At 41.5% G+C, this 13,034-nt stretch overlaps 1 protein-coding gene across 4 annotated transcripts in view; it reads left to right on the forward strand.

Moving 5' to 3' along the window:
• The window catches only part of NELL1 (neural EGFL like 1), a 753,092-nt gene that overhangs the window by 450,823 nt on the left and 289,235 nt on the right, over window positions 1-13,034 (forward strand). For 2 of the 4 annotated variants that reach the window (XM_023646175.2, XM_023646174.2), the window contains exon 14: window positions 1,617-1,739. The exons of the other annotated variants lie outside the window; for them this stretch is intronic. In XM_023646175.2, the coding sequence (XP_023501943.1) occupies window positions 1,617-1,739 (123 nt within the window). The remainder of the gene's footprint in view (window positions 1-1,616; window positions 1,740-13,034) is intronic. 4 annotated transcript variants of the gene reach the window in all.

Genomic DNA, 13,034 nt, shown 5'->3' on the forward strand with positions numbered 1-13,034 from the left:
GAATTTGATCAGAGTCCACAGGTTGTACTGTTTCTGGAGTGTGCCGGAGATGCCTTTAGCCCAGACTACAAGTCTGTCCCCATAAATCTTCTCTTCCCTTCTCACTGCTTGCTAACCTATGCACGTTTCTCACTGACAGTCTGGGTTGATCTTAAGGCCTAAAGAAAAATTTTCTTTGGAAAAATCCAAGGTGTTAAACCAAGAGTCATATGCATGTGTGTGCTTTCCTTTAATTGTGTGTCAGTGATTAAAACAGCTCTACTTTGTAGAATTTAACCTTTCTCATTACTGGGCCCTGTTAGGAAATTTAGAATAAAAAATTAATGAAGAGAGATGATATCTCAATCGATTGATACATTGATCTAACAGCTCAGTTAACAAACTATATTGAATTTTTGTTTTTGTTCAATTAGTGTTATTTTGGGGGAGTTTCTCGGTGGTATTTCAACTCTTATTTTATAACCTTTTATGACTTAAACAATCCTACTTGATTTTTCTTTTTAAAATTTCTAAGAACCTATACCAGCAGATGTTAAAGGGAGTAATGGGTATAAACTTTCCCGTATTGTTTATCTTCAGAGTGGTCATTTGGAGGACTGTTTAAACTTCCTGATTAGGAATGGACAGTGTAGTTATCTGTGAAATCTTGGCTTCTAACCTGCAATCATTCAGTCTACTTTGTAACGTTAGGTCTATTTCCACCCATGTCTTGTGGATTAAGGATGCCGCATCTATTTGAACGTATATAACCGTATTCCTACACATTAGGCATCAACCCAGAGCTAAATTCTGAGCCCTATGAAAATGACGTATATGGAAAATACGAGTTAAACTGCTGAAGCCCCTTAAAACTGAGTCCTGACAGTAAATCCTTTCCTACTCAGGGCACAACCCCATGCTTGTCAACATTCCCTGGGACCAGGGCGACTCCCCTGAAAGTGCTTGTGGGTAAATGCTCCTGTGCTGGCTGATATTAGCTGGCCCTTCCTCTTCAGTTTTACCTTCTTTGTTCTAAAGAGGCCCTGGAATCTCTCACGTGGGTTTGTTTCTTTTTCTTTTTTTAACCTGAGGGGAAAGTTTCTCAACCTCGGCACTGTTGACATTTTGCACTGGTTAATGCTTTGCGGTGGTTGGCTTTCTCCTGGGCACTGTAAGATGCTGAGGAGCATCCCTGGCCTCTGTCTGCTAGGTTCCAGTAGCATCCCCTATCCCAAATCATGACAACCAAAAATACTGTTAGACATTGGCAGACGTTTCCAGGTGAGAGGGTGCAAAACTGCCCCCTGTTGAGAACCGCTGCCTTGGAGCCTCTGCAGAAACCCTTGGAGAACATGAAAGAGCAATGACCTTAGAGCAGCACTCACCAGTCTTGTGACTTCCATAAGTCTCTTGCCTCCTCTGACACTCAGTTTCTTTACCTGCAAAGTGAGGATAACAGCTCCATCTTTTAGAGTTGTTGAGATTTCCACCATATCAGGCGTAGATGCTGCCAGGCACACAGTAAGGTCCCGGTACACAGTAGTCACTTTTCTCATTTGGTGAGTTCCAGCTAACTTTTCTAATACCAATGACTCCAACTTAAGAAAAGATGTCTCTCTTTCTCACCCTGTAAACAGAGCATGACGAATGTGGCAGCGGGCAGCACAACTGTGATGAGAATGCCATCTGCACCAACACTGTCCAGGGACACAGCTGCACCTGCAAACCGGGCTACGTGGGGAATGGGACCAGCTGCAGAGGTAGGCTTGCTGCCTTAGGGGCAGGCTCTGAGCTACCATCTTGCCTGGGCGCTTGGTGCTCATCTAGCCGACCATTTGCGCATAGCCAGGGTTCCTGTTCCTGGTCTATCAGCTGGCAAGGGCACTGGGCACCATAGAAGGAGAAAAATGCTTTTTTAGTCTTCCTTTTGGGTTGAATGAAAAGGTGTGAGTGGGGGTTGGGAGTACTGTTCCACAATACCATGGCTCTGTTCAGCCTTGCCTCTTGGCCTGAGTGTGTGACGCATGCCCTGATTACTGATGTTCACTTTTATTCACTGTGAGCTTTGCTCAGAGGGCAGATGGGCAGTGCTCATGGCCACGCTCAAGGTAGCTGCTTGGGTATGAAGCTTAAATTTCAGCCCCTCTCTGTGTTTGGAGCAGTTCAGCAATTCAGAGGCCAGTGCCCTGGCTTCCATCTGCATTTAGAATAAAATTCAAACTCCTCCTTTTGGTTTATGAGGGCATTCAGAATCCAGTCCTTGGCTCCTCTTAGCCACCATCTCTTTTTTCTCTGCACCAACACATCATTCCTCGCTATCCCTCGAACGCGCCAACTACGTTCCTATCTCAGGGCTTTGTGCTTGTTGCCCCCTCAGGCTGGATGCTCATTTCCTTCAGGTCTCTACTCATGTATCCCCTTGTCACAGAAACTGGCTTTGACCACTCCTTCTAAAATAGTGCCTCTGGTACCTCTTAGCCGCATACCCTGCTGTATTTTTTCTTCCCCAGCACAACCTGGTAGAAAATGATGCATTTCTGTGTGTATTTCTATGTTGTCTGCCTCCCCATTGGGATGTATGCGCTGTGAGAGAGATGCTGGGTCTTATCTCAGTGCTGCGGCTCCAGCAACAAGAATGGTGCCTGACACGTTGTAGGCACTCGTTAAATATGTGTGAACTGACTGGATCTGCCAAATTGACTGAATAGGCAATCGCATTGAAAAAGAGGCAAAAAGTAGAGATAAACCAGGAAATAACCCTTTGAATTAGGTATTATTATCAGCCCTATTTTAAAGGTGACAAAACTGAGACAGAGAAGCTTAAGTAACTTACCCAAGGACACAGCACATTATCACTACTCACCTGCAGAGACAACATGCTGCTGCTGAGAGAGAAATAATGTACAATGGCTAAGTCACCATAGTCATGCAATCGATTAGGGGCAAATGTTAAAAGTTTGCTTTTAGTCCATGTTGGTGAGTTCAGGTGAACAGACAGCCTCATGGATGGCTGAGAGTGTACAATGGTGAAACTTTTTAATAGCACTTGACAGAATCTATCCACATTTAAAGTAAATCTGAAGCGTAATACAGAGATTCTCTTGATTCCATCAGTTTTACCTCTTGAAATGTGTTCTAGAAAAGCACATGCTCATGAAGGGGGGAAATGCACAGATAGTGAGGTTTTTGCTGCATTTGCTACATTTCAATATTCATCGAAAACCAGAAACAACCAAAATATCCCTCAGTAATGGAATGATTAAATTTATTTGGTGTATCATTTTATGGAATAGAATACAGTGATTTGAAACTCTAAGTGTATGTATGCACACACATGTGTACACGCATACATACTGGCACACACATCTGTACACGCATACATACTGGCACACTGAAAGATCTCCAAGACATATTTTTGAGGGAAAAAAGAGAAAGAAATAAAATCAAGTTACTGGACAATGCATATAGCATCATCACACATCTAATTTATTATTTACAGTGTCTGTGCACATACTTATGTAAATGCATAGACTGGAAACATGCACCCGGTTCACCTTACTATCCGTGGGTGTGTGTGTGGACAAGAACATCTACCTGTTGCTATGAATTTAATCTTGTTTGCATCTCTTACAATGGAAATTTATACATGTACTATTTGTGTAGTTTTTTTTTTTAAGTTTCATCAGGCAAATAAAGACACTAGTGCTCAGCTTTTAAAAGAAGGCTGAAAATATTTCCAAAGCAAAACAAAAAACATAACCATTAATATAGTTCCACGGATTATCAAGCCCGCCGGTGGTCTGTGCACGCTAATGCTGTGAATCTGAGGAGCAATGTAGGGATTTGATTTTAATGCATTTCTTCAGGATTATATCACCTCATAAAATAAGATTGATTGCTCGAGTTCGGTGAGTGTGTGTATGCCCAGCCCTCACACGCCATTGTGATAAGTGGAGGCTTCACCTTTGCAGAATTTGAAAGTCCAACTGTGAAAAATAGAAGTTCAAGTAATGTTTCTGGTGTCCACAGACTGTGAATATACATCTTCCCTTGGAAGTTAGGAATTAAGGAAAATAGTTTTCTTAAAGCGATCCTTATAGTCAATCATGTTGACCTCAGTAAGACAGGGAGAATCCTGGGTTTTATGAAGGTCGCATGCGGAGGCGTGCGGCATGGTTGAAAAATTGGACAAAGTTTGGAGAGTCGGCATTTATACCTCATTTCATTACTGGCGAGTTGTAACTTCTGTATTTTTACATATTAAAATTGGGTTAATATCACTTCCTGTGTTTATCCAACAATGATATTGCAGACAATTACTAAAGGAACATATATCGATGTGTTTTAAACTATCAAATGTTATAAAAAGCGAAGATAGTATGATTAGTGGTACAAGGATAAAGGAGAAAGTGGCGGCTCATGAATTTGCTTGAACTTCAGCCTTTTAGTGGAAGTACCCAAATTTGTCTCAGTTTCAGGCCATACATTTATAGCTGACTTTTCCACCTGTAACTGAAACATTTACAGAGAAAGTTTGGCAAGGGTAACCAGATGATTTCAACCAATTCTGGTTTTGTTTTTAATATATAACAGCTTTTTTGGACATGGTGTTATTCATGGAATTGACTATATCTGGGTAGAAATAAACACTGTTAACACTTCTCTTAACAAGCAAAACACAAGGCACGGTTTCTCAAACAGTACTAATTGGTGTGAATTCTCTCAGATGGGCTTTCCTGGTGGCTGATGCCCACGTAAGGAGGTCTTTCTTCTCATGTGGTTGGGAAATACCCATTTAGCCTCAACAACAGTCACTGAATATGTGCAAGACACCTTGCTGGAATGTTCACATCTGTTACCTCATTTACTTCCCAAGGTAACCCTGGGAGGTTGATGGCATTATTCTATTTCACAGGTAAATCTTGCATCAGACATCATTGGATCTGATTTATCCCAGTTAGTGTGACTGCTTTTAGTTTCTTCCCTCCTCTCCCTGCTTCTCTTTTCTTTTCTGTTTTTCTTCCTTTTTATTCTCCTTTTTCTTCCTCTTCCTCCTTGTTCATCATTTAACTATCTATTACATATATGTATATATATATTTTTTTCTAATTAGAGAGTGTAAAGAAAACACAAAGGGAAGAGAGAGTGCAATGACAATCTATAATTTTTTAAAAATTGCTCATATTTTTGATAACCAGGCTGAAGTATTTATGAAACTATGTAAGATCTGTTGCTAAATAGTTTGGCATTTGGAGTTAAATGGTGAAAGTACTTGCAAATTGTTCCATATCAGATTTGCACAGCCTGACCTGAGGGCTGAGGTCATCTCAGGAGTTTTGTTGTCTGCTTTCCTGGTGTGCGCTCACCTGGAGCCAGAGGTGGGCTTTCCCTAGGCAGCTGTCCATAGCAGCCCACAGGCTAAGCCTTCTCTCTTGTCTGTCATTATAGCTGGATAAGATGCGATGATCCTCGAAAGCATTCTTGTTTTAATGACTGATAATACTGACATTTATTTTTTTGAGCAAATGCTTCGACCCCCATAGAACAATTTACAGAATGGTGTTATCTTGTTGGAAAGAGGCTTACAAAGAATTACTCAAAGTATAGAGCCATGTGAAAGGCAGGGGTAGGACTCCTTTGGTTGCAAGTGAGAGAAATGCACTGGTAAGACTTGCTATGTAATTTGCAGAGCCCAGAGTAAAATGAAAGTGTGGGATCTTGTTCAAAAAGTAGGAAAAATCTGCTGTTTATAGGTGCTAAAATATAAAGCTTTTACCTTTCTTCTGCAGTCTCTCTCGACCTGTTATGGTGTTTTTCATTTGCATTTAACGTTGCTTTCTTGGCCTTGGGGATACTCTTGGGATGAGTACAGACTCTCAGAAAAGCTTCAGGCCCATCCCCCACCTTGGCACATGACCATGACCCGCTGACCTCAGTGCTCGCCTCCACCCTGACCAATGTGCTGTCACTTGGCATGGGGCAGGGAAGTTGAACCAGGTATGTCCCCTTCCCTTGAGCCCTTCATCTCAATCTATAGCAGATGGGCCACCCGAGGGGCCTGTAGTCTCCCCACCTATTCCTTGGGTCACCTATGGAAGGCACCTAGGTGCTACCAGCTTGGAGTGGGGATGGTACTGCCATGTTCCACCTAGAAACACCCAAAGCATGCGAGCCCAACCCTGACCCTCACTCTGTCTCTGCAAGGACCCTACTAGGGATAGAAAGAGACAGTTATCACTAGGTGGAGAAGGAGAGGCTGTAAGGGACCCAGGGCTCCAGGGAACAGGGGAATGGAGAGCTGGGAACCCATCCTGGGGAGTTGGGGAGGCAGTAGGATATAGGATCCCTAAGGCTCCAAACCCCCAGTGCACACCCTGCTGTCCCATTGGACCTCACTTACAAAACATAAATTGGAAGATGAAATTATTGAGAACTTCCAGGTGGTGACCACAGAGCATTAAACCCCAAGTGTGGGGCCCTTCTGAGTGAGGGGCCCTGTGCCACTGTACCGGTTATGTGCTCATGAAGTTGAATGTGTCTACTGGCATTAGTGAGCTTTCCAGGTGTGTCATAGAAAGTAAGGGCAAAAGGTGGCTGGGACTTAGGAGCACATTGCTCCAGGAGCTGGAGTGCTGACAGTACTCTCTCCTTCTGTCTCCTCCTGCTTCTCTGTGGATTGACTTCATCTTTCTTTCTCATTACAGGCTAGATTTTTGTTTGTCCATGTGGTTGAGGGCCAGATCCTCGGTTTTGTAGGTTCAGAAACTTGGCCTTATCAGGGTACCTGAGATGATCGATCTTTTGAGGACCCACATATTAATTTATTATGATAACTGTTGTGGTTTGAGGAGAGCCTGAAAGTGATACCCTTGTTTTCCCCATCTGCATTCAGAATAAATTGAGAGACAGATAAAGAAATCAAGCAAGTGGAGACCAAAATGTCAATATGAATACTGATAAAGGTTATACTAGAGAACATGCCTTCTGTACGTGACAATAGAATTCATAATATTGAACCCCCAAGCTAGACAGGCTTCTGTAGCCAATCACAGGTGGACTAGGGCAACCGCGGAGCGTCGCCATGTGGGGCTTCCCCTGTACTCTTCAGGGCAGAAGGGACAGTGCAGAATGGGTGTTTCCTGTGGCCTTCTGATCCCTAGTGCATAAGAGAGGGAAGAGCTGGGCCATACTTGTCCAGTTCCTCTCTCCCACTCACCAAATCCAGGGAAGAATGAGAGGGTGGGCCAAGAGGCCAAGGGCCAATTGCTCTTAGGGAAACCAGATTAATGGAAAAGAAGCATCAATCTCCCTCTCCTAAATCCACTGACAACTTCTATTTAGAAGAGGCAAATTCTTGTGTCTGTAGTTTCACCTTCTTTCTTAAATGAAATATATACAGGGAGTCATTTTTTAAAATTTAGAATTATTTAAGTGAGAAATCAGAGCCAAGGAGTCAGCTGGGGGTTTTATTGGCTCATCATCTCAGGATCTGTTCCCCTGCTTCAACCATCTCCACTGTAAGAATAGTCATTCTAGACTATTCTAAAGCTAGAGTGATGCCCTTGCTCAAAATCCTCCAGCATTTCGGGAGACAGTGGGTGGTGTCACACTCCTAGTGTCTCCTCAATGTCCTGCTGTTGTCTGGAGAGGTAGATTGATTGATCTTCCCTTGCCCTGTGTTTGTTTTCACACCATGCCAGGGGGCTCTTTAATGGCTTCGCAGTTCATGACAGTGTAGTTTTGTTTTTCCTTGCCTTTCAGGTCCAGGAAGCTGTCCCTCATCTCAGGCTAGGTGAACAACCCTCTCTGTGTTCCAGAGACACCCTCCAAACACTACTCAGTCCCTGTGACCCCATGCTGCGGGTGACATTTATTTGTCTGTTTCCTGCAGGCCATGGCTATGTGTCTCCGTTTAACCATTTAGCTCAGAGCTAAGCATGTTATAGTGGTCAAAAGTTTCCTAAGGAGTGAACACATGAAGATTCCTTTCTAATAGAATGTGCACTTGTGTGTCTAGAAGATTTTACAGGAAAGAAAAAGTCTGCTGGGACACAGAGGTACTTAAACCACTCAAGCCTTACCCCCAGCCTGGGAAAACCACTACTCTCAAAGGTAGAGATGCAAACCAACTTCAGGGTGGAGTCTGCATTGCTAACAGATGACCGGCTTTCAAAGAAAATCATTACAGTAAAATTCAATTCACTGAAGAAGTTCCTGGAACGAAAGAGATTCTTTATGCTAAAGCACTTTAGAATCCTGTAGTGTTGGAAAGTCGTTCATTAATGAGCATGTTTGCATTGAGGTGCATATGCAGAAGTACTGTTCCTAGAAATTTCTGTTTGATGGGGTGCTGGATAAATTGTACAAGAAAGACGCAGAAAGTCAGGAGCAGAGGGCCGGGGAATGTTTGATATAGACAGGAAGATAAACGTGACAGTGCACACTTTATAAATTTAGCTCATGCTAAAGATGTAAATGAAATCCCAAATTAAATATCTGGGTATCTCACATGCACACCGATGCTTTTGGAGACTTATAGGCGGTATGGGAGGAAGAGAGAGGGGGAAGAGACAGGTAAGTTGTTTTAATAAGATAGCACTGAAAATAATAAAATTGATAAACTGCTGGGCTGTGAATCACAGAAGATGATATTTGGGGATTTTGAAGCAAATAGCAAGAGGAATAGGAAAACCTTTGGCAAAAGTACTTATAGCACTCTAGACAGTTTTGAAATGGGGTTAATGTAATGAGGAAGAATTTGGGAAGCTCTCAATCTAAAATTCTGCCTTTAGGTGTACGGACAAAATGCTGGAGAGATTGGCGAGAGACAAGATTGACGGACATTATAGGATGGGTTGACTCATTTAGAGCCAGGCACGTTTGTAAAAACAATTTGGTACTGATAGATAGATAAGGGTTGTGAGTGTATTTCTAAGAGTGCACCTCTGGTTATAGAGCAGTTTCATAACATTTCAAGGAAGGATTTGAAACTCTCCCCTACACCTGATTCATTTATCAAGTCAGAAAGCATGTGGATTAGAGGTCGCTCAGGATCAGACTCCGTCAATAGGATGAATCTTTGTAGCAAAAGTGGATTACACTTTTAGTGATTAGAGCCACTTAAAATTCTCCACCTATAGAAGATGATGTGGGAGGGTATCCCTTTGGCATTGTTTAAGATGTTTTTTAGGATCCTATTGAAATAATTGGACCAGGTCAGATTACTATAGGATATGTGACTTTCAAATTTTTCTAGGACTGTTAGATGATTTGATCATAATTCATTAACATAAAGACAAGACTGATGTGGGCGTAGAATGAAAAATCCCTTTCAGTCAATTTCAACCACTTGCTGGAAAGTGTTCTTAACAGATACAAATTTTAACATTCAGTGTTAAGAAATAGTTCGTCAAGAATATGCAGAACCATAATGCCATTCTTAAATATGTATAGAACTAAGGAGTAGGACACAGAATGATGACACAATTTTCTAGTAAAAAAAGCTATTTCCAATTGAAGAAGTTTAAACTCTTTTGCAAGGAGTCAAGACCCTGTGACAGCTTGGCCTCACCTGGGTATTTGGAGCCTCATCTCTTGCAATATCATCTATCCCCATTACCTGATTAGTCACACTTAAGAGTTAACTAACTATTCTAACAGGCCAGGCCAGATGATCTCATGCCCCCTTTCTTCTCCTTGGGATCATTTATTATACAGCAGGGATTTTTTCCATCCTCCTCCTCTTCCAATTAAAATCCTGTTCATCCTTCTTAAATGATGATCCAGCTCAAATCTCATTTTACATTGATCTTCTCAGTCAGGATAAATAGTTTCTCTCAATTTTGCTTGTAGTATTCAATGTATTCTGCCTTGTTAAACTTAGCTGTTTACGTATCAGCCGTTACCACTGACATAAGACCTTGTCTTTCCTGGGTGCTCAGTGAATATATAGAAATGCCAAATGAGAACTGGCTAGTTCATCTGACACAACTCAACCCTGCTTTTGTGGCTTGATGCATTAATTACTGAATCTAGACCACCATTCAGGAAATCAAAGAAAGATTAAAATTGTAAGGTAAATGCTTGTGTAATATCTATTTTAACGTTTTAGAAAATCATCAGTGAGCCTACTATTTAAGTTCAAAGACGTCCTCTATTGTACATAGAAAATTTGTTTATTCTGTTTTGTTTCATTCCTATAGGTACTGAATGCCACATAGGTATTGGAAGGCCCAAAGATACCGAATATAATTATACCAGAAATGATCACATCCTTTAGTCTAATCTGACAGACAATAAGCAGCCCAAGCGTGGCTTCTTTTTGCATCTACTTTTTGCATCTATTTCGAAGTCTTCTTTATTTGACCCCTTCTTAGACTCATTCTTTTATTTACTCAGCAATCCTAACATGGGCTAGGTTTGGAGCTGGAAGGCACTTAACATTCTGGGTAGTCAAGGCAACAGGGAAACATGATGACTTGCTAAACACACAACTCTGCCCTTCGTGTTCTAAGAGACTGCCATGGACGCCCACTCATCCCAGTGTGGCATGTGCTGTTGAGTGGGACATTGTCTTTTCATACTGTGTCCTGGCTCCACTGTGACCAATGGGAAACATTCATGAGACTCAGATCAGTATTCCACTCTATGGTCCAAAACAGCATGGAATCAATTTCTCTATTGGTCATTTAACTTTCAACCATAGGTAAAGTTAGAATCACTTTGTTCCATAAAAGTGGAACAATACTCTACCACTGCCTATAGGAGATTTGGAGTGTCACCATTTTCCTTTCCATTCCTACAGGTTCAAATCTGTGGAAAATAGATGTGGAACGGTGTGGGAATCCTAGTATTGCCTTGATCTTGGGCTCTCTGGGACAATCAGACCCCACTTCAGGGCTCGCCTCTCATCCTCTCTCAGTTGTAGGGGGAGAAGCTGGAGGAGGGGATGCAGAGACCTGGTCAGATCTTTGTTCCCTTGAAGGAACAGAGCTGGGAAGTTCTGGGGATCTCATGACGCCCAAGAGCAGGAAGTCTGAGAGAAGAGAGAGCTCGTGTCATGCTGGAGCACTGGTCTCTGTACACATAAACCGGTCCTCGTCAGACTTGCCAAATAGACCCTTCTCCTCATAAGGGGAAAAGCGAATTCTTGGATATGAAAACAAAAAACCTTCAAAACAATCATTCACCTGCCATTCCCTCCTGAGGGCTGGAGGAGATAGCACAATAAACTCTCCCACCCTCCATGCTCCACCCTAGAAATTCTCACCTATTTTAGATGCGCTGTTATTATTGTTAGTAAAAGTAGATTGGTAGTAATGTTAACATGAGTATTTGAGTATCAAGTGCAGTATTAAGTGGTATTAAAATAACTTCAAGCCTTTTTGTAAACTCACTGTCATTCAAATGCTTACCAACAAGCACTGGCATTAAATTTAGATGTGGGTGTGTTTGTCGTAGTCCCAAAGAGGGGAGGGAATGTTATAGTACTGATTTAATTCTAAGAGAAGAGTCTCTAGGTTCAGGGAAGATTATTACGCTTAAAGTTTCCATAATGCTTCCTTTGAAAAATGTGACTGAAACTAGAAAATGAAACTGAATGTATAGACTAAGTTATCAAGAGACATTATGTTGATCAGCCTGATAAAGAAGTGCAGGCAGACAGAAGCTGGGTTGCAGTCTTGAAACCAGCGATGATGCGTTAACAAGACGGGAGCAGGGGAAGGGGGCTTGTGTGGCACAAGATACAATATATTGATTTTGCTATTTTGGTTTAACTTGATATAGTCTTGTTCTGGCCTTTAATATTCTTTTCTCCTTCAAGTGCATTTCTTCTGGGTAAAAAAGAGTCTGTTGCATCCATTTAAAGCACTTTTCATCACTTACCAAAGTCAGTGCTTACCTTTTCAAGTTTCCGGCCCAGTAGACAGTAACTATATCCCTAGGGTCTTAAGGGAAACATGTTAAACCAGCTTGTATCTCAGAGGGAGTGGAAATTTGACACTTAGACAAGTGCTGATTCTTTTGAGTGCATTTTGAGGTTGCACTTTGGTAAGTTACATAGTTGTTTGTTATCCGTAATTGTCACATCTGAAATGACTCATGAGATTAGCAGAGCCATATAAATAGATATCAGTCAATTTTATTTTAAAAAAGGCTGCTGAACATTGGCTTTCTGTTAAACAATCAAGATGAGACTGTCTTTCTCTCCTAAGTAACAATTCTCAATGGACTAGGAGACTTCCTTTAGGCAACATTATTGAAAGATGTCATAGTCAATCTCTAGGCTATCTGCTGGGATGTGATCTGTTTAAGTGGGCAATTATTTGCAAAATATTCCAAGTATTTAACAACTGGTACTATTACAGAATGGTGCAAGCTATACTTGACATGCCAGTATCAGCTCAGAATATGTGCCAAGAGTATATACCTTACGTAGAACCAAAAAACTATAGTACCTAGTAGGATGCCATATATTTTAAGGCAAGATTAGCTTAAATGTATCTAGCCCCTCTTAATGAACTATTGTATAAAGAGAGCTAAGTGGTCATAAAGTGGTATAAAGAGAAGCTAAGCGGCTTCTCTTGACTCAAATCTTTATTAAGCAAACAAAGGATAAATTGAAAAACATTTAAAAATAATGTTCAAATGTCACCATAATTTGGGGGCAGAGCTAACCGCAATCCTTCCTCAAGAGGATGTTGGTGGGACGCTTTGCTAGTACTGACCAGTAGAATGTGTTGGGGTTCGTGCTTGCCTGCTTTCACATTTCTGCCTTATCCTATCCCCGACACATGATGTGTTTCTTCATTTCAGCCTCATGCATGCCACTCTGTTTTCTAGAATAAAGTTAGATGTGTTCAGCTCTGTTGACAATTGCTCAAAGCTTAGTCTTTAAAATGCAGCCATCTTCCAACTCAACCACACTGAATTCAATGTCTGTTTCTATTGCCTTTGCCTAATCTTCTCATTTATACCTAGATGTTTATTTGCTAGGGCATCTGGGTTACACCTTGTCCTGTGATAATTAGCCAGTAAAGTGACCTCTTGTTACT

This window comes from Equus caballus, chromosome 7 (assembly GCF_041296265.1).
Source record: "Equus caballus isolate H_3958 breed thoroughbred chromosome 7, TB-T2T, whole genome shotgun sequence".
Classification (NCBI taxonomy): domain Eukaryota; kingdom Metazoa; phylum Chordata; class Mammalia; order Perissodactyla; family Equidae; genus Equus; species Equus caballus.